Source organism: Sebastes umbrosus, chromosome 5 (assembly GCF_015220745.1).
Source record: "Sebastes umbrosus isolate fSebUmb1 chromosome 5, fSebUmb1.pri, whole genome shotgun sequence".
Taxonomy (NCBI): Eukaryota; Metazoa; Chordata; class Actinopteri; order Perciformes; family Sebastidae; genus Sebastes; species Sebastes umbrosus.
The window spans coordinates 8865851-8889017 of record NC_051273.1 but is presented as its reverse complement, the minus strand read 5'-3'; the positions used below and the strand labels follow the sequence as shown (position 1 = coordinate 8889017).

General features: G+C 39.6%; 1 protein-coding gene across 11 annotated transcripts in view; it reads left to right on the top strand.

Annotated features, from left to right (window-relative positions):
• The window catches only part of lrp8 (low density lipoprotein receptor-related protein 8, apolipoprotein e receptor), a 203244-nt gene that overhangs the window by 112732 nt on the left and 67345 nt on the right, over positions 1–23167 (top strand). For all 11 annotated transcript variants that reach the window (XR_005206860.1, XM_037769254.1, XM_037769248.1 and 8 more), the window contains exon 4: positions 11556–11684. Coding sequence is in view for 10 of the 11 variants with exons in the window: in XM_037769254.1 (XP_037625182.1) it covers positions 11556–11684 (129 nt within the window). In the remaining variant the exon portion in view is untranslated. The remainder of the gene's footprint in view (positions 1–11555; positions 11685–23167) is intronic.

Genomic DNA, 23167 nt, shown 5'->3' with positions numbered 1-23167 from the left:
ATGTAGCCGCAGTGTCGTCAGTTTGCGTCCAGACAGGAGCCCCTGTAGCTTGTCTATACCTACAACAGCTTTTCAAAACCCCACAAGGTACTCATGGATCAGAGGAAACAAATTAATTAATAATAATTCACATATTTGCATAAAACCTGCACAATATTTTAACGGAAACATAATTTCCCTGTGTTTTTTTTTTTTTCATAATGTCACTCCGTTGCATGGCTTTTATTTTCCTCTCTTGTTCTGTTGCCATCCCACTACTTACTCCATCCTTTCTCTGCACCTGCTTTCTCACTGATCATTTTTTCTCTCCTTTCTCTTGACTTTGATCTTTCTCCCCCCCACCCCCTCTCACTACATCAGGGCTGCAGTAATAGGAGATCAGTGTTCCAATGAAAGCCACTAATCAACACTAACCTTCATTTAAAATGTAATCTGATATTAACCACATACGCCCTTTTCGTAAATTGGATTTCACATTTGAAGGATAGGGAAGGACACTCAAGGCAAGCTTTAAGTGGGTCTGCCTTGGCCTCCAAGTCCAAACTGCTCAGTGACATTTAGTGCCAACGGGTCGCCCACCGGAACCAAACTTAAGAGTAAAAAAAGTACATCAAATATTTGAAAAGGGACGTTATAACTTCCCTTTTCTTTGGAGACATCCCTGAATATTTACTGCTTGTTTTGGTAGTTCATGTAGTTAATTAGCAACTGTCCCATCCTCAAACATTTCACCTTTTAATCCAGCTGAACTAAATATAAATTAAAACAATGGTATACCAAGTTATATTGGTTATTTTCCATCCCTTATTCTGTTAGGCAAATTCTGATTTCAGCCTCTATCTGGTCTTTTTTTTAACTCCCTTCCTCATTTGACATGAAATATCATGCTCCAGTTCTCGGTGTGCAATGTGTCAAAATACACACACTCGTGTCTTCACACATATATTATGTACCCATACTTACAAACAACCAAACATACACGTGCAGTCATGCATACACAAATATATGTAACCATTCTTACACTTACAGTACATACACATGCAAACCCATACCCACTTTAACTCATGCATACAATATTGCCTACTATTGCAGTGCATACTTACACACACACACACACACACACTTATTCGTCTCAAAAATAACTCACATGAAGTAATTGTGAGCACGAAGTGAGTGTCCGCTGGATGAACCATTCTTTTCCTCCACATTGCGAGCGACGCGTTGCTTTGTGGAGTGTAAAGTTGGCACTGTAAAAGGAACGAATTGTCATTGACCTGTGAAGTTAGATTTCCATGTCGTGGGTACATCAACTTGTTTTATCCATTTTCTTAACTTGACAGCTCACACTAACCCTCTGAGGCAGGTTTTGTGTCAAATGATGCATTTGCGGTGATGGTTCAAGGAGGAAAATCATCCTTTATAGAAACTGTGTGCAGGACAGTGATGTTTTTTATATTTATTTTTCAAAGCGTAAGTACAGTGGACATTCAGTACTGTTCAGTCAAACTGTTCTCCCTGCACAATATGAGGGAGGCAAACCACTGGACACAGGAATACTTGTGTATTAAGGCTGAATCTTATGATTAGTTTCATTATCGATTAATCTGCAGATTTCTTTTTGATTAATTGCTTAATCATTTAGTGTATGAAACGTGAAAAAAATAGTTAAAAATGTCCAAGATGACTTGTTTTGTTCGACAAAAAGGCCAAAACCCAAAGATATTCAGTTCACTACAATATATGATAAGGAAAAGCAACAAATCCTCTCATCTGAGAAGCTGGAACCAGAGAATCTCCACTACTTCTGCTTGAAAAACGATTAATTGATTATCAAAATAGTTGATTATTTTTCTGTTTTTCATCAAATCGATTCATATGACTCATCGTTTCAGCTCTGTGTATTTAAAATATTATTAGCCAACAATTTAGAAAACAAACATTTTTTTGTACTAAATGTTATATTGCCAGACCAGAGGTTACTGTAGCTACAGTAAAACCAGCTGTTGATGGTCAGGGAAAGAAATAAACAGAAGGTAGCTGTATTTCAAAAATGTCTTAACTCTGGGAAGGTGCATATTCATACGATGGTGTTTAAGGGCCATTGTAGGTAAAAAAATAAAAAATAAATTCTGAGAACAAAAGATTAAAGTCGTAAATTTACAAGAAAAAACCTTGAATATTCTCTGAGATTAGAGTAGTAAATTTACAAAAAAAAAAAAAATCACACATTTCCGAGATTATAACGTCATAAATTTGTCAGAAAAAAAATCAGATTGTGTTTTTTTTTGTCAAGGAACCACATTGCGTGAGGAGGTGCAACAGTATGGAACATGGCGATACCCTTGCATCTGTCCATTGCGTTGTAGTTTCTGATGCACAAAAGCTATCACCTCATCCAAATCACTATGTTATGTTCTTCTCAATAGGCCCAATTCACGGCAATGTCTCTTCGAAGTCGGATGCGTATAATATTATCTCGATTCTGGGCTAAAATAGTATTAAGTAAGTAAGTATTTCCTTATTGACAAATCCAATTGCAAAGTATAATTTGACTAGGTCATTCTCTGCAGGAATAATACACGGCAAGTAGCAGCGTTTATGGTGGGATGAGGTTTGCAAGGTGAAGCGATGTGGTTCCTTGACAAAAAAAATACACTATTTTTCAGAGTTTTCTCTCGTAAAATTTACCACTCAAATCTCAATGAACATCCAATTTTTTTCTTATGAATTTACGACTTTAATGTCGGAAATTCAGAGTTTTTTCATGGAATATTACCCCCATCTACTGGCTCCGTAATTTATTTAAATTTTTTTACCTGCAATGGCCCTAATATGCTGATGTATATTCCTGATCGGCACGCACACACACATACACACAAACCATTACGACCCTAAACTTACCTTAACAAGCCTGTGAAAATAAGCCCACTGTTTGGAACGCGGTTAATGAGCGTCACCATGACGATATGACCCACTGCAACCGATCAAACCGACATTAGACTTGCAAAGTCCTTACAAGCCAAATAATTGGCTGATCCATACATCTCTGGTCTTGTATGAATCATTGATGCATAAGAGAGCGCTGTGAGCTCAAGGCTCCCCAGCCTCCTGTCCTTTGTCTACTCCAGTTGTTTCTTCTCCTCTTATAAAGGTTACAGCACTAACAGAAAGGCATTTCATTCATACTGTATGCAATGCAATTTAAAGACATTAATTATTCACCCGATACCAGATTCCATTTATTTGAATGATATTGCAGACACTGAAATTAGAACAACACATTCATTATGAAGTGCAACCCACTCCACATCTCTAAACGGATTACATTACATTACGGAGATTTGCAGTACATAATTTTATATTTGTGTGCTTTTGTTTGTGTATTAATGTGTATGTATTGGTGTCACTTGGTGTAGCGTTTGTAGACATATTTCAGAGCCGAATAAGTGTGTGACCAAACAAGGGTTTTATGTCTATTGTGTGTGCATTTGCATGCCCTCAGGAGGTCACAAGAAGCCCCAATTTGATCAGATTCCAACCCAATAACCCCACGTCTCTCTCTTTAAGTGTGTCTCTGAGGTATCTTCCACTAATTGCCTTGGTCCTAGTTTGTCCCCGCTCTGATATTCTCCATTCAGTGACCAATGTCTGACCCCACCTCCCCCTCTCACATCTCACTCTATTCCCTTTTTCTGCGCTGCCTCGTTCCCTCCTTCTTACCCATCTATCTCTTTATAGATTATTGTCCATGAATCCAGGTAACCAAATTTAAAAAATAAAGATACAAGTCAATGTTAGTTGCCTGGCATTAAATTTAATCGTCTGAAATTAAATGGCTGAGATATTATATGGTCTCTATACAAGCAGATCAAGTCAGGCCAGTACACGGTTGTGTATTGATTCAAGGCCCTGTTTTTACTGCAGAGTAGCCAAGCGATAAAAGTTTACTGTTCTCAAGAAGCCACTCACCAATTTATGGTGCAACCTCATGGCTGAAACTTGAGTTTAATTATGCTATTTCACAGACGATCAGCTGTTATGGACCCCCTGTTAGTTGGACTTAATTGATGATGTGTCAGACACATGCAAAAAATTAGTTCAACGTTCTCATTCTCACTTAATTACATACATTATTATCACACTCATTATTTGTGGTCATTTCTGGCACTCATGGTGTTCACGTTGTGTTTGTAGAGATCCTCCCAAGTTGATAGTTAATAAAGGGGAAAAATAAGATATTTATAAAGAAAGTGCCTGTGCTATTATATATATTTTTTATGAAGCTATAACTGCCTTCATGGAATGCATTTTTGCTTTGCAGCACATATGGAGCCAATTGGTATTCGCAGCAGTGCAGAGTATTTGGGTATTCATAATATTCCACCGAAGTGATGCGACACGGTTCTCGGGTGTTTGCATAAAAAGACGTTAAAGCATGGTACTTCATCAATCAGCACTGTGCTGTCTGGGCTACAGGGGAATTCAGTGTACCTTTAAGCATTTTAAATTCATGCAACTATAATGCTTAATGCCAGTACAGAGTAAATCACCCGTGTAGCTTCCATTCAACATGTGCCATATTATCACATACGCTCCTCCCATGTGCTTTTTGTTTTGACGTGGTGGCAGACAGTGACTTATATTACCTACCGCCTACACCTCATGATAAATAAATTACCTTAGCATTAGCCTGCGGGGCTACAGGCCGTCTGCATCAATCACCTGGGAGGCTAGCTTTGATGCTAGGCAGGGAGCTGGAGAGTGGACGCGATGCTGCGCTACATTGCTCCAATCCCCTCCCTCCTTGTGAAGGGGAAATTAAGAAGGTAGTTAATCAAAAGTTCATTAGCATACAGCGCCTCGCTCTGTCCACCCCTATACCCTGCTCATAATGGACATTAAGGCAGGCCACGTGAGGAGAATAACAAGTCGGTACCACTTCTGGTCGTGGACTTGTTTGAATTAAAGGACTGCTTCGTCCCCTATGTGTCAAATTAGTTTTCTGACCCCAGGACCAGCAAAGCCTATTTAAATTCCACTGCACAAATTCCCAAACACTAAGACCAAGAATTCTAAGAAAAAAAGGCTTATTTTGAAGGACAGAGTTTTTTCTCAAAATAAAATCCAATAAAACCATATAATCACACAAGATTTAATTTATACAGGTACAGCCGGCTCCATATCCATAAACTGACCAAATCCTCAACTGCATAAATGTTAATATGTGTACCTGTAGCCAATGCAAATTCAGCTTGTGCCAGTTCACTTAAAGGTGTTATTGATAACATTGATAACTTTCAGCCACTATAGGTCACATTCTCCCTCCCCCGTTCCATTGCATTTACTTCACAACAAGTGGTTGCCAGGCACTTAACGTCAATCTCAGCCATTTATCTGTATTTTCCACACTAACTGACGACCCAGTAATACCACGTGACACCAACGTTGTTTTAGTATTGGCTCACAAGCCTTGTTAGAAGTGGGAACCAAACGTCAGATATCTTCAATGGAGATAAACAAAATGTTATTTTTGGACCCGCCAACATTTTTAAAATGATTAATTCACAATCATTATAATTTTTTTCAGGAAAAGTCATACTTTTATTCTGCACCTTTCTAAAGGATCTGTTGATGTTTTTTTTTCTTTTTTTTAATATTCGTCTAAATAGAAATTGTATCAATAAGACCTTTTAACTTTGTAACTATTCATGCAGATTGCTTAAGATCTTGAGGCTGCTCAAAAAAAAAAAGTTTAATGAATCTAGTTTGCAACATTTAACTGACTGCATACCGTCATGTGCTATTTGAAAAGCAGAAGACAGTCACTTCAGTGGGTTTTAATGTACACGTAATTCAACAAAAAGCATTACTAGGGTAATGGAGCATTGGCAGAGTATTCAGTTTTTTTCATGTTATGATCGTTCCGTGCATTTTCCCCAGCGTCTTTCCACTGCGATCTCTTCTCCATCTAGATTCATCACAGCGGCCATGCCACATTTATTAGAAAGATCTGATTCACTTTACATTTCTGTTTTAGGTAGCCCGATTTAACAGAGCCATAATTCCATGAATATAATGTGTGTATCTTATCTTTTCTCCTGCCACTTTCTAATGGCGTGTCTTACTGAGAAAGCAGCCTGACATGCTGACAGGCAAATTACTGCTACCGCAGGGCGACTGTGAAGTAAATATATGTGTAGGTTACGGTATGAATAAGAAGGCAATGGGCTGGGCTGAATCTGTTGAGGTTCATATGCCTGTTTATGTCCCAGAAATGGAAGTTGAGGGAAAAGGTCTGACCTGGTCATCCAGCCAATTGTGTTTTATTTGTTTGCTTTACCTTTATGTAACCTGGATACATTCACTGACCACGCATGCTTGGTTTGACCCTGTTTCACACTCATTCGATAATGCATACGCCCACCTGGGAGCTGCTGTGTCCAACTAACATCTCTTATTGCTTGCCACCAAGCAGCTCCACTGGAGCATGGAGGTAGCATCCGTTCCTCAGCTGTTATTCACTATAGGCCAAGTTAGCTCGCTGCTAACAGCCCAGTGTTTGTCTCTTTGCCCCAGGAGTTTTACAGCCTATGAAATATTCATTCAATACAAAGTTGGGGTAATAGTGAATTCAGTTAAACGCCTATGACTGGCAGCTGAGAAAACGATTTATAGCTATAAGTAGTTCTGGCTGTGTGTGTGTGTGCCTGCCTCCATGAACACATGTGTAGAATTGTGTTCACAAGCACCATCATCATTAGAGCATGTTTTTGTGTCTGTAAACATTTTGTAAAGATGCAACCTTTACATAGTTTTCTGCGGTGCGAGTGTCGGTCGATATTGTACTTGACCTGGATTGTGATCATAGTCTGCAATATCTCTGCAGGCACAGATGTGTCCCCAGCTTACTGTCGATAAGTCCATCAATGCTCCTCAGCGCCTGCTCTGCTGCTGGATACACCTGTCAGCATTTAGTGAGAGGGGAACAAAGAGAAAGAGAGAGAGAGAGAAAGAGAGAGAGAGAGAGGACAAATCTGTGCTAAGCACTGACTTTCAAAAGTCTGGGGAAAGTACCTTTACTCCAACTTCATTATCAACACCATTACCATCTGGATTGGCAAAGTCAGACAGCAACAACCTTGATAAACAAATGCTTGAGATGATTCTCTTTCTTTTCTTTGCATTTGCGGAGCTGAACTTGTATTACAGTGGTGTTTAAACCTGCAGTAGGCAGAATATTTTTGGCATCATTGGGCAAAAATTCCATAATAACCTTTCATCATATTGTAATTCAAGTGTTCTGAGATATAACTACACTTCTGCACCTCCTCATAGCTCTGTTTTCAGGATTTAAAACATCTAGCTCGTGACGGGAGACTTTGGCCAATCACAGGTCATTTCAGAGAGAGAGCGTTCCTATTGGCTGTTCATTCAACGCAGCTGTCAATCACTCGCAAACTCCGATCAAACGGTCAAACTAGGCAGCGTTGATTAGAATTGAATCAATATTCTGTTACTGTTATGCCTATTTTTCATGTAAAATGTTTTCAAAAACATCTTGTAGTGTACTTTTTAGCTGTTAAATGAGAAAGTGTGCTCTGGCTGGTGGGCGGGGCTTGGTATTTCCTCAACTGATCTCAACATGGCTCCCAGGTCACAAACTTTCTCATTTTACAGCTAAACAGTACACTACAAGATGATTCTGAAAACATTTGAGGCTAGAAATAGGCAGTACAGTGACAGAATATTGATTCACATTTGATCAGTGCTGCCTAGTTTGACCATTTGATCAGAGTTCTCGAGTGATTGACAGCCGCTCAGAGACGGCAGGCTCCATATCAGCTCTGATTATTTGTTTTCCTCCTGTCTGTTAAATCTTGCAAACGCCATTAGGAACACCGGAGGACACAGAGGCACATGATTTTTTTTCAGATTACCTGTCTCATGCACTACTGTCAGGATATAGTGACCGTTTTATAGAAATAACTTTTCTTAATCACATTTGCTCCATTTCTACCCACTGCTGCTTTAAATGGAATTTTTCACTGAGTTTATGTCTAGACGTGCCGACGTACCGGATTTTCTTTAGTTGGCATATTTTTTTCTTTGTCTGTGCAGACTTGGTGGCTGTTGTTGATAATGCTAATTACCTTCACTTGTGTTTATTCAAAACAGCCTGCTCTTGTGTCTGCAGGCAATGTGGAACACATCTCTTCGTTTGCACATACCAATTTTCTCTGTGAATGGTCTGCAATACTCCGTCTGACTGAGGCAGCAAATAGAAAAACCTTTCATAGACTTTATGAATGTATGGGTAGAAAGAACTGCTATTGTATAATATCCAAGGCCAATTGAAAGCAGCCGTGCAGACATTTCAATAGTCACAAACTATTGCATTTACATATAATAATAGGAAATTGGAACTGTGCCTTTCATTTGGTGAACATTATTACCCTTGGGATGAAAATCATCTAATTGATTTTGTCATAATCGATGTCAATGGAGTTCTCTGTTGTTCTTGCCTGTCTGTATTCAGTCATTTGATTGGCAGCTGATCCATGACTCCTCCCTTCTCGGCTACCGGGGCCCGAAATGGTCAGCCAGACAAATTACATCCTTTTAACCCAGCTGTCAATCACACACTTAGTATAGACTGAACCCCTCGGGGGGTGTATTTCTGCGTGGGTTCGTATTAGAGTGAGAAAGTCTCCGACAGTAGCCCTTGGACTCTGCTGGCCCACACATAATAATGTGAAACATGAGACCAGTATTGTCTACAGTATATAGTAGAGTATCTCCAATACAAACGCCAACACACATTGAAATTGACTGAACAGTAAGCCAGATGTCAGACAGTTCACGAGCCTGCTTCCTCACATTAAAGCCTCCCCTCCAGACAGTTTTACTTCCTGTTTTTTTTTATTAACGTTCTTTCTCAAACAGAGAATGGGAGTGTGGTTAATAGTCAGATGTGAATCATTACCATGGCGACCAGATTGCATTGTTTTTCAACCCAGTTTAGATGAAACCAGTTGACGAATTTACTGTTCATCAGACCACAAATGAGACAAGTATTGGCGCAACACGCCGACTCTCTCTCTCTCTCTCTTCTTTACCGTCTCCTCCTGGTGAGGCGGTCGTCTGGCTGCTATGGCACCGAGGAGCCGCACCGACGCACGCCGGCCATAGTGCACCGGAGGACGGATAGACATGTTGCTGAGGTCCGCCGATTGAAATGCAGTTTCGGGACGTTTTGGAGGTGTATCGTCCACCAGCACCAGCCGCTCTCGCCTCAGCTCCCAGCACCGATACCGCACCGGGCTGCACTTTGATTTGTTTATTTCTCTGAGCTGAAAGTTGTGCGCTCCCCGTTATCACGACCTGTTGTCGGCTGCTTTCCATTAATTTATCTCCAGCTGGAGGAGACAGTAAAGAAGAGAGCGCGTGAGAGAGACGGTCAGTGAGTTGTGCTAACTCTCTTAACTAGCTAGAAGGACAAACTGACAGACAGATAAACGGATTTATCGATTTGCCACTGCTCACACGCAAACAAGCATGAATGCGCCTGCGCAAGCTTGGATGGTGACGTATGTCTTGCAGCTTCTACTATAGTCATACATCATATTCCCATTTCAGCAACAACCTTCTTTTTTTTTTTACTTTGAGCACAAAATTAAGTTATTTGTCAAAAATAAAATTGGCAAACAGTGTGGCTAATCAACTTAGTCTGGAAAAGACTCATAAATATGGAATATCATAGAAATAACAAAATAGACTGGAGGGGGAGCTTTAACACACCTCCCATTTCTATTCATATTCACACCATCGCACTGAGCAGAAGTGCTGGATTTTGTGCATCAAAGACACACACATACGCGCACGGTGCTCGCTCATTCACTCTCTTTAAGGGGATTTGTTGGAGGCTTTTATTCTTTAAAGGCCAGGGGAGGTCAGCCAAGAGATTAACACCAGCAAAAGACAGGAGAAGAGAGGAATCCAAACCTGTCCAGTTCAAATAGACAAATAAAATGTAAGCAGCCACGTTTTCAATAACGTAGAACCTGGCAACTGCACAGTTGGAGAAAATCCTGGCAATCACTACCGGCAAGGCTGAAAACCCCCCAGCGTCCCTCCGTGAGGGGCAGCGTTTGAATGGCAGCAATTTATTCAGTACTGTTAAAAAATAAAAATAAGAAGAAAGAAAAAGGAGAGGAATAAATAGAGAATGAGACTGAAATAGGCAAATCCCAAAGGTGCTATTGATCTGTGGCTGTAACACACACACACATACACACATACACACACACACACACACACAAACACTCAGGCTGGTTGCCAAGAAGCATGCTGGTGGTCAAATATGTATAATTGATAGAGTTGAGTTTGACACAGCGCTGTAATGTAATCTGGGGCTAGAGTCCCCACGGTGTTAGAGTGTGTGTGAGAGATTGAAGAGGGACGTGGGGGAGGAGGGGTGTAGTGGTTTGCAGGAAGAAGGGACAGGGATTTGCTGCGGGGACTCAGTGTAAATTTGATATATTGGACGGCTGTATTTTTCCTCCCTGTACCAACCCCACGGGCTACACATGTAGGAACAATGCCCTTCTCTACTGTAATGGGCTTTCACCATGAGGGACCACTTTCTCACTCGCACACTGTGTGTTTGTGTGTGTGTGTGTGTGTGTGTGTGTGTGTGCGCTTGACAAACTGTAACCAGTGCTTTCTCACTTCACTCACTTTATTTACACTCAAAAAATTCATTTTTATAACCCAAGGTTTCCCATGTGAAAGAAAACTAAGCAGTGTTTACAGCATATGCCGTCTGTATTCTAATGATTTCAGTTTAAACATTTTACTCACTGAAGCGAGTGTAATTGCTTAGAACAATTTTGATAATTAATTCATTGTGTAAGTCATTAATCAAGCGAAAATGCCAAACAGTCACTGTTTCCAGCTTTTCAGATGCCCGCATTCGCTGACTTTCTCAGTTTTGTGTCATTGAAAAGGGGAAAAGCTTTGGGTTTGGGGCTATCAGGTGGAAGTTGCTCAATCAAATCAAGTCAAATAATAATTGGTAGATTAATCTCTAACTAAAATATACAGGGCTACGAGTACATAGAAAATAGTGCTTGTGTTATTCATGTCTTGATTTGAATGTATTTTTCTTGTCTGTGTGTTTCATGTCTTTTTTGGTGTGTGTGTGTGTGTGTGTTTTTTCTGTCTTTGTGTCTGCCTGACAGTGTTCCTGCTTCTTTGTTCCTCTGTCACTGTGTCTAGTTTAATTGCAGGCCTTTGAGGGGGAATCGATTGGAGCAACAAGATAACTAAGTTATCAAACTGTTTCATTGACTGACTGTCCCTTCTCTCTCCATCTTTTGCCTCCTCCCTATTTCTTTTCTCATTTCACTCTCCCCATCTCTGTTCTCTATCCCTCTTTGCTCTCCTTCTCTTCTATCCATCCCCCAAACTTTTTCATCTGCTTTCCATTCTCTTGCCTTCCCTTCTTTCTCTCTCTCTCTCCCTCGCTGTTTTTCACCTCCGCCCCCTCACAACAGGCCGACAGACCTGTCCACCAGAGAAGTTCGATTGCGGAGGGGCTGCAAGCAAATGCGTTTCGTTGTCATGGCGATGCGACGGAGAGAGGGACTGTGAGAACGGAGCTGATGAGGAGCAGTGCGCTGCAGGTAAGTTTGTTGTGGGTGGTGGAAATGCGGAGGGAGACAGGGAAGGATAGAGCAATATCTACTTTGAGCTTCACTTAAACTCAACTTTGGTTTCCTGTCACTCACTGTGGGAAAGTCTGAAAAACCTTAAAGTATATGAAGCTTTGAGTAAACTGCTGTTTTGTAAGTTTTTGCCAGTTTTGCAGAAGGTTCAATGGTCATTGGTTAATCCGGTGTTCTCAATGCAGAGTCCCCATTTGCTGCTTTATTTTAGTGCACGTCTTCTTTTTGATTAAAACACATTTTCATGTATTATTGTAGAACTTGTATTTCCCTATCTGCTCAACTGAACATGACTGGACTTGTCATTTGTTTTATAAAGCTACGGGTCTTTCAATAGCTATTTCAGTTTTTAAAATGATTTAAATTCAATTTTAGAAAGGGTTTATAAAGTCAAAAGTCTTTTGAAGTGCACTGAATAAACTGAAGATCCTGCAAACTCTTTTACTGTAAAAAAGAAAAAGAAAAAAGGGTGAAGTGAAGATTTTAAAGGAGGATGGATCACCAGAGGTGAACAGAGGGGAAAAAAAGATTAAAATCAAAAATAGAAGAAGGAAAATGGTGATGTCGGAGGTGAGAACCAGAGAGAAAGAGAAAAAGCTTTAAGTGAATATTTCTTGGAATCTAGCAGTTTTCTCTCAGACCCCGGGGTGATGATCCATACTTACTAAGATTTTAAAAAATCCTTCAAAAGATGTAAAACCTGGGGATATGTGACCATATATATTTTTTACTCAATATGAAGTATGCGTTGATGTTTTCTCTACACTTTCTAGCCGCTCACCTGGGTCATCACATATTTTAAGATTCAGTTAAAATCTCATCCAAAATGCAGCCTGAAGTGTTTTATATCTTTATTTTATTTAGATCAGTTTTTCCTTCCCTCAATCTTGTCCTTGTTCTTGGCTGATGCTCGATGAGCTGGAAATTGGGGGGGAAAGCAGGTCACTCTGCAGATTGGGAGAGTTGGGCCAGTGGTGTTTTACGGAGTAGAAAACTGTTATGTATCTTGAAAGTGTGTTTTTCAAGGCGTGTACTTTACAGTAGGTTGTCCTGTGTTTACACTGACATTCAAAAACCTACTCGCACCTAGGCAAACACAATCTTAAACATACAGTAGGGCTTTGTTTTTTTCAAGAGTACAATGCTCAGGCAAGTGCGTCATGCATAGTTAGAGGCACATGGTACAACCGCGTTGTACGGGTTGCGATTAAGTATAGTATTGCTTATATGAATCATGTGCAGGTTGTGTTACGGGTTGGTTAGGGGCTGATGAATCGTAGCCAATCATATTTGATCCTCTCATCTATCTCTACAATGTGCTAGGACTGCTCGATTATGGCAAAAATCATGATTATTTTGGCCAATACTGAGATCACGATTATTTAACACGATTAATCATTGACTTTGAAAACATCATGTATTTAGAAAGAGAAATATGTCGTGTACATTTTAAAGTTAAATGCATCAATCTGGTGCACTTTGAGAGCAAAATTAAGAGGCTAGATCTATGGAGAACTCTAGTAAACAATTTATTCATAAACACAGTGGTTGTATAGATACAAAAAAGTCACTCCCACAAAGCATGGTAAACAAGACAGGGTCCATGTTTCAAGTGGGTTGCCAACATTGGCGTATTACGAAAAAGTCTGCCTCATAGCGAGCACTAAGCGGTGAGGTTTGGGCGAGCGGTGCCTTAAACTGCCATCTTCAGCCCGGGTCTTTCCAAGCCGACCTAGAGCCGATCGCGGTGCACCACCACAGAGGAGATGAGCCTGCTGGGGTAAAAGTACACCGCTGTAAAGGATAGGGGCGCGCTTTATTTATAACACAAGAAAAAAAAAGAGAGCGACATTGCGAAACGGAATGCGGCACAATAATCGTTTCATGTTGATTATCTTGTTTTCATAACCTTTTGGAAGTCCACAGTCTCATTCTTCAACACAAATTCTCACACAAACATAATTATTCTTTAGTCACGGAGTAGCAGACATCAGCGTCTTTGTTGTGTTGTCAGAACAACAGACATGATTAAAGAAAAACAAGTTCACACAGATTTGTATCGTAAAATGCACACTGCATTTACCCTTCTAGATAACCAATACATTTCAACCAAACTGCTGTCTTTTAAAAAGTACCAGACAGCATTTGTCTCTCTTGGTTTCAATCATTCTGCAAGATTGGAAGTCATATTTCAGCATTGGATATCTCAAATGCTCGTCTTAGCTTGCGTTAAAGGAGACCTGTAGAATAGCTTTGAGAACAAACACGAACTCACATTGCATCATGCGCAACTCTCACATCACATTATCTAGCCTACATCCTCATAGCTGGCATCAAAGCTTTAAAAAAGGGCATTGATTTTCATCAGCGTAAACATCTGGCCCACAGCATTATTGATTTCAAACCTGTCACACACACACACACACATGCACACACAGCATTTTTCTAAGAATATAGATTGCATGTAATATTTTCCCTTCGCTAAACCTTTGTTCGGTTAGATTGAAAACGAAACCACTTTAAATGGATATGTACAGACAATTTCTGAATGTCTGTATAAACATCTGTATGCAGGTGTCTTTGTATGACTTTCAGACCTTCGGAGTGATTACATTTTTGTGGAGTGAAGGTGAAGTAATTCTGGTGTGTTGTAGTGAAAAGGAGAGAGTGAATGTAGCACGGGAGAGGCCTCATAAGAATAGAACTACAAGGTCGTGTGTATGTATGTGTCTAATACATCTCAGTTTCCATAATGTTGCCTTCATCCCTCAGGCACTGTGACATTCATACATTCTCATGCTGTAAGCGATGCACAAAGTGCATGTCTGCAGACTGTACGGACGTGCACATGCATGTATAATAAAGGACACACACATTGCTCCTGGACGCTGTTAAATTTGTTCAATCTTTCCCTCATGTGCTCAATCAAAGATGTGTAGAATAGTGAAAGTGAAACTACCATTTTTTAATGAACTTTACTGATTGCAGAGGCAATTTAGATAAAAAATTATATCCAAATGTTTAATGAATTTTAATTTCAAGTAGTGCAATCATCACTTGGAACACCCTGGGGGCAGCATGATAATCTAAGTTTCTACAAAAACACCCTCATTTATTTTTAATACTATTTTGCTGTTTACCATAATGTGTGTTCCTTTCAAACCATGAATATTGGCTAAATATCAGAAGCTCACCACACCTGTCACTTTGTAAGCACATTGCATGTCCACTCTACGCAGTTTTTTTTTCATCTCACATCTAGTCATCTCTTTTTCTTTCACTTTCTTTATCTCTCTGTTAGGGATGCTAATTTTGAATTTTTTTTCTTTTGCGTTAAAACATTATTATCCATTTGACAGCCCTAGTAGAAACACAACATTTTGGAAAGGTATATCTCCTTCCAACCTCTCTGGGTAACGAGTATCACTATCACGAGTGCCCCTCATCACAACATTTAACCATGAATAGCTCAAAATCCATAAAACCTGCCTGAAAATGAATAAAATCTGAAACGATTATATGAGAGTCTATGGAGCAGAGCCGGATAGTTGTCAGACCCTGGTCGAAGCTGGTCGATGCTACGCTATGATTGGCCAGTCTGCGTTCGAGGGGCGGGACTTAGCAAAGGGTCAGTTATTTTAACTTAAATAAAATGAAATAGGAGCACATTAAATTGAGTTTTACATGTGTCAGAAACACTTGATTTTATTTAAATCAAGATAGATAGCAATGGAAACATAATGCACAATCCTTAACATGGCAAAAGTTGTAATATCGTAATAATAAACAGCTCTCGAAAGATGCCAGTTTTGCTAATATAAATGTTTTTGACATTCAGAAAACATATTTAGAGTATTTGCTTCAACCCGACTGATTCAAACACATGACATTTATAATTGATCTCAATTTTTCTACATTTCAAAAGTTGTTTTGAAATTTGCTTGACAGATAGAAACATGTCTTCACTCCCCTTCACTTCCTCTTCATATTCGCTCCCTCGGCTGTTGTTCCACACTTTTCTCTGAATGCTTCTCTTTGTGTCCTCCATTCATCTCCATTCTGTCTGTAGGTTGTTAGAGTGTAGGCCGCTAGTACACAGAGTGATCACATTAGGGAGTTTGTGGCCACGACCTAATGAAAACAACAGCAGCTGTTGAGTTAGTCATGTCACCTGAGCTGCCTTTTCTTTCTCTCTGATGTACAATATAAACTATCTGAAAAAAAAAAGTGCTCACAGGCACCTGCACTTCTTATTCTCTTTTAATCCCTGCGTTGACTCAATCAGACATCATACAGTATCGTAGCCTTTCATGTGTCTGACCTGTGTTAGCCTCTATCCCTTATCGCTGTGGTGGGAAATAAAGTGGTTAATAGAGCTGTGAAATATTTCATGGGGCTCTTGATGATAATTGATTTCCTTTCTGACGCTTTGACTGTATATGTGCGCGTGTGTTATTGGAGTCGTGCTGCTATAATAACCTGTAGAGATCAGCTTTTGATCTATCATTTAACGATGAAGGTGGTAGTGGTGAATATTAAGTTCATCTGATCCATGGAGAAAGACCAGCTTTATCTGAGTTCACACATGAATGTCCGCTTCAAAGGCCACACAATAGATCCATTAGCTCTGTCTTTTTTTTTTTCCTTTTTATTAAAAGTTTAAGTGAATTCCCAGTAAGCTGTAGACAAAAAGGGTCTTGTGCTACGTGTTGGTATTTACCACTCCTGATCATCCAGTGGCGCTGTACCAAACGGCTCCACCTTAGCTGCAATGTTAATGTTGCCAGCAGCAGATTTCTAAGTCGTATTTTTTTTGTACTGTAACAAATCTGGTAGATTTTGCTGCATGCTGATATTTATCCACACAAGTAATATATGTTGTGTCTGATCTCAATATGAAGCCAATTTGTTTTTTATATAGTTGTGGAAATTCAGAAAGCAATTCGTTTTGTGTCCATCTTTCAGTTCAAGTAGTGGTCAGTGCAGCTTGGTTCAAAGTGCAAAAAATGAATGCGTGAAAGGAATGATGTATGAGTGTGAATGAATAATTAATAACTAAATTGACTGGTGGATTAATTGAGAGACTGATGGACTGGATTACAAAAGTGTTCCTGATACAATATTAAACAGAGACAGAAAAAGAAAAACAGCATCAAAATATCTTTAAAAAATTCTCCAGCTGCTCATGTAGTATATTATTAATATAATTTAAGTTATACTAATTATTGAATTATTAGTATTAGTATTTAATTGCGTCACTTTATATGTTTATGCACCTTTGTATGGATACTAGGGTTACACAATTAATCAACATTTTATTAAAATAGCAATATGGCCTACTGCAATTTTCAAATCGCAGGAGGCGTAATATTTGTTAAAGGCAAAATGTGTGTCAAAATACCATTTTAAATGAAATATTCTCATGGTGCAGAGATGTCCTGGCCTACAGTTTGGTACAGATTCCTGCAAAAATCACACCATAATCATGTTTTTTAATAAAAATTATGTAAAAATCATTCCCTCTAGTATCGCAAATCATATCTTAATAGAAATGTCAGTCGAAATAATCACAATTAGACATTTATTCGAAATATTTAGGCCCTAATGGATACTTAAGTTGTATTATGCCTATAGGCTCAGTTTTCTGATATATTTGTTTTGTTGTTGCAAAAAACAGATGGCTTTCTTTTTTGAATGCTGCTTTGAATGAACCAAAAGTAATGCACTAAAGTAAGTCAGATTTTCCTTAATATTACTCGATGACAAGAGTTATTCTGAAAAACATCATATTTAGTTTCACACTGATAAAGCACAACAGTGAAGCTCAAACAAAGAATGATAATAATACCAATGTTTGCAAATGAGAAAACAAACAAAGAGATGATGTATCAGGTGTATCAATCTACTTTCGTTCGCTCCTGTCATTCTGCGCTCTGTGTATTTATTAAAACAGAAGAAGAAGCATAAATCCTAATCATGCTGTTGCTGTTACATTTATTATTCTTGGGAAATTGATTCATTCTTGATGTTACAGACATAACAAAGAAATGAAAAGAGTCTTGTATCTACAGATAACAACGCTAAGCTACGTGACAAAGCAGTCTGATAGCAGTTGGGCGTAGAATACTGTGTGAATAGCTCAGCCGGACGGGCTTTCTGCTAATGTCAACATTTCTGCACGGCACGCCACCATTCAAGCAGTCATCTCTGAATGGTCTTTGGAAATACAACAGAAATAATGGGTAAGAAAATAAAATAAAATTGGTGTTTACTCTGCATTGTAGAAAGTGTGTATGAACAGCGCTATACCATCCACAAACACATTAATTCTATCATCTAACCCCGAGTAAAACATCTTTGAAATCGGCTGCTTTCGCCTCCAACCCACTTCCAATCCATCTCTCCATCCTCCCCACCACCTTCCTCCTCCACCCTCCCTCCATCCCTCCTTTCCTCCCTCGGCAGCTACAATTGGAGAACAGCAAGCGTTAATTAGGGCTGCTAATTGAGCATATCCCAATGTTGAATAAAACATGGATCCAGGAAGAGCGGTTCTTTATTACGTTTAGAGGAGGCCTCTGAAGAAAGTTTATGAGCCTTTAATTTATGTTAATGTGAAATCGGTGTTTGTTTAGGCACGCTGCGAGCTGTGTGTCTGCATGCTTCAGGGTGTGTGTGTGTGTGTGTGTAGGTAACACTTCATGTTTTATGTTTGGGTAAGGTGGTGCTTACATGACTAATAACGGCCTCCCTTTTGTTATTTTCTTTTCCTATTAGGTGAAGATTTTAAATCAAAACATAATTAAAACGTGTTCTGTGCTGTAGCTGCTCACCAATCGACTTTAAATTTCAATACAGCATGTGTACTGAAGTGTGTGTGTGTGTGTGTGTGTGTGTGGCCTGTTGAACTGCTGATTCAGCGAGAACAGGAATGATCCAGCGTGCTTAAGGTTGATCACCAGAGAAGTTTACATTTCCGCAAACCTGATAAGATCACGCACACTTAAATGAGAACAGACGCTTGGATTAGATGATTATCCTCTTGCCTCACACATGCCTTTTAATAGAAACTAAAAGATGTGTGTGAGTGTTTATTAAGAGGTTGAGTTAATTAAATTGTGAGGGAATGAATTCCCCCACATATTAATTAAACGTTTGTGTCATTGCAACCTGGGGAACAAAAGAAAGTCTCTTAATGTGCTTTTATCCTCATAGTTTTTCTTCTGTCTTTACTGCGTCCTCTCTCTAATTCTTTCATCTGTGTGTGCTAACCCGGCGCTAGCGTCAGCTTAGATGTATCACAGTCAGGCTATTTTTCTTATCCTTAGAGAGCTATGAAAGTACTGTAATCGTGCATCCCACTATCACAGCAAAGTGTGTAATAGACCCACCTATCCACCAGAGGATAGCACGTCAGTGTCACTTTTTGTCTCGCCAATGCGTGAATATTACACGCATGTATGAAAGTGTAGTACCAGCAAGGGCGAACAAAACCACTACCTTAGGTTTAGGCAACAAAGCCACTTAGTTAGGTTTAGGAAAAACCTCATGGTTGGGCTTAAAATAAGTACGGAAACTAGGTACAATACATCCGGAAACAAGGTCACATAAGTACGGACGTCGTCACTATGTCTACGGACAAATGTCATGAAAAAAACACATCAAAAACGTAGCTCAACCGGTCTCAAACACCTGGTTGAAAGTCGTGTGTTTGTTGGATCGATCATCCCGCACGTACACGCAGCACATACCGCCGGCCTCTGACCTCATGACAGCCACAGCGGACGATAACGTTATGTTAACTATGATGAGTCAAAACTCTGCAACAGCTCAAATCATGTTACTAATGTTAACCACTTATTAACTGACTTACTCCTCTCTTCGTCTTCTACAGGCTGCTCTTCTCCCCATGACAGGAGCATCTTATCCAGCAGCTCCTCCAACTTTAGGATGCGCAGTTAGCAGGGCCGGTCCTAACTTTTTTTTGGGGCCCTATGCAAAATCTTGTTTTTCGACCAATGCTACTTTTTACACATTAAAAAAGTATATTTAAATTGACCTTAGCTGCATTGTTAACATCAAAATCAAAACAAACAAGCAAATTATAAATAAAAAAACAATAAAATTACTTTTTTAAAATAAAATGTTATATTATATGAACAAAAATAAACCACTTTTGATGTTCGATTTATGTTAAAGGTCACTTTGAATGATACTAAAGATAATGTAGAAAAACAAAGATTTTACATTTGGGACGGTCCACACAGCTTAGGTTGTATTTCGAGACGAAATGTTTTCATACTTTCAATTTACAACAGACTCAGGTTTGAACCGTGGTCTGGAACCGTTCTGCTTGTACGTTTTGTTTGGTTCTCCTGTTCAAAGACGCACAGTGATCTGGAAACTTTGAATAGATAGATAGATAGATAGATAGATAGATAGATAGATAGATAGATAGATAGATAGATAGATAGATAGATAGATAGATAGATAGATAGATGATCGACTTCCACCTCAGCAAAGGTATAGGCAATACACATAACACAACACAAAATCTACTGTAAGTGTGAATGTGATGGTCTTTCATAGCCATTCAAAGGACTGGTCAACTGTCAAGGCTGTTTCCCTCCTCTTGTACATGCTATCTTCTTTGGTGCCTTTCTCTGTCTGTCTTTGCTTTACTTCACTCAGTCTTCAGTCAGTACTCGCTCCACAGACAGACAGAAGGAAACACAGAGACACGGGCAGTAGTCAGAGAGGCTCCTGCAGGCCCTGGGGACCTGTTGCTCTTTTCACATCGGCCTGAGCTGCTGTGTTACATTACAACAGGCGACTGCTGGATCGATGCCCACCAGGGATATGTTAGTTGGTGTTTTGTAGCGGGGCAGAGGAGAGGGAGACATCGTGTATGTGTGTGTCATTCTGGTCGGAAGTAGAAGGAGGGGAGTAAATAAAGCTGTGCGTCTTAAGTGTTTGTACGTGAAGATACAAGTTTGTCTGTGCAGAAAGCTCAAGTGCTTTGGAAACCTCCTAAGTAAACACAAACTGTACACACATGAATATACATAAACATGAAAACCAGCACATCCCCTCCTCTAGGCGTCTACACACATGCAATATCCAAACTTCTTTAGTCCAGCTCGCTGTAGGCTACAGTAAATGTAACCTCTATTCCATTATTTGATAACAGATCAAAAAGGACGAAGAAGAGTCCACCCACATATATATATATAAAAAATAAAAATAAAATACAGTATGTAGCAGGTGAGTGCGTGTGTGTGAACATTTGTGTTTATAGTGGTTTTGCCTCTTTTATCTTGCTTCAGCCACATTTCCTCTAGAAGAGGTGCCTGCATACATAGACATAGAGTGGTAGCCTCTTGTCTCGGAGTTTCTTCCCATTACGTTCTCCTTCATTTATAATCCTCTGACTGCTCTCACTGTGTGCGTAGGTGTAATGTAATGGAGCGCCAACACACAAACAGGCTCGCTGCGCAGCCAGAGGCGTCTGCACTCGCTTCAGACTCAGGCACGCCGTTTCCTTCCAGTGAAAAACATTACTCACTCCTCTTTCACCCCCCCCAAACCCCGTCCTTTCCCCTGCACACACACACACACGCACACAAAATTGACCAATGTGAAACCACAACTGTGCTCCGACCTAAGGGGGATGCAGCAGAATGTAAAAAAGTCAGAGGGAAAGATCTTTTAATGTTGCTGCTTTCCTGGCCACTAACCCATAAACACACCAACTTCAGAGTGTTCTTAAAGCCTCAATTCTCCCACAATGGATTTTTACACAGATTTTCTGTCATTATTGTGACTTAAATGGCTATTAGTTGTTAGTTACTGTACTAAAGCTAGTAGCTGGTAACTAGCCAGTAAAGGCTTGCTAACTAGTAAACGTAAAGCACATGCCTTTAAAATGTGACCACATTCTCATTTTAACAGAATTATTTTGCCAACATCCCCCATTAGGGGTCGTGCCCACCAATGCATTTTTTTTCCTGAGGCCAGTGTTTTGTTTAATTCTTTGCAATGAGCATCTATTCTGCGCTGAGTGCTGCACATTTGGCGTTTTTTTTTGTGGTCGCCTTGAAAAATGTTCAACCTAGGGTAAAACGCTGGGCTCGCCAGCTGTGCAGTCGTAGTGGAGAAGGGGTGTTACAAATATCTCAAAAACCAACCGTCACATAGGTCTATTAAAGTACTGAACAAGAACAACAACAACGGAGAAGACATTAATATTGATAGAAATATAATGTTAATACCGTCCTCTCTTTCTCTTCCTCTTCCTACATGCTTCAGCCTTCCCTTCATCCAGAGCAAGTAGCCTACTCTACTTTGTACCGACATGTTTATTTCTGTGGATATTCCGTATCGTAGTAACCAAAGCACAACCAAAGCATCTCAGCTGAAAAATGTCTGCGCCTCCAAAGCGCTCTTGAGCGCTCGCAGCTGGGCATTTTCAGAAGAGAACCTGGCGTTTCAAGCTAGGCAAAAACACTTTGGTGGACACGGGCCCGTAGTGTTTTATAGTGTGCTTTTTACCAAAAGTCTATTCAGCGAACATAGAATTATTTTTTTGCCTCTACGAGCCTTCGTTACACGTTACTTGTTATTGCTGTATTTTGCTCATGATTCTACACTTTTTACTGCTGATATTTACTATCAATCTTTAATCTCATTCATCATTTCTTCATATTTCCTTGTCTTTTTTGAATTTTGATTTTTTTTTTTTTCAAATCAATAACAAAACTATCAATGTTATATAATAATACTTTTTATCTGCAATGATAAATTCTCTGTTTGATATTTTTAGAGGCTGATTACAGGCACCATCTAAAATGTGGAACATACTGTAGCATTGTCTGGTGGCAATGTATGTCTTGTGTAAAGTTATAGCCATTATTACAAGTTACAAACACATTGTAATATGGAGGGAGAAATATGGTTTTAGCTGTGCAGAGTGATCAACATGAAAAACAACAACAACTCTATCATGATGAGGTCATCTCACATGGTAATTATGTCATTATCATGCATGGTAAAATGCAGGATTACATGTTTATTGTGGCGATGTAATCATCACACTAAATCACAATGACCTATTTTTAATGTATTCATAGATTTACTACCTCACAATTATCGGAGTGAATGCAATTATTCTCCAGACAGGCATGCAGAGTGTGTGTGTTGTGTGTTGTGTGTGCATGAGAGGGGATGTGTGGGGGTGTACTGGTAAGATTTAAGACTGTGTAGAGCCACAAGGATGGAGTGATGGACATGTCACATTCTACATTTAATGGCTGAAATGATATGAAATATGACGTGTTTTTTTGACCAGTGGCGTCCACAATGTACATTATGTCAATACACACACCTACATGTATATAGAGACACACAGGGACATTCATCACACACCACCAGCACACGCACAC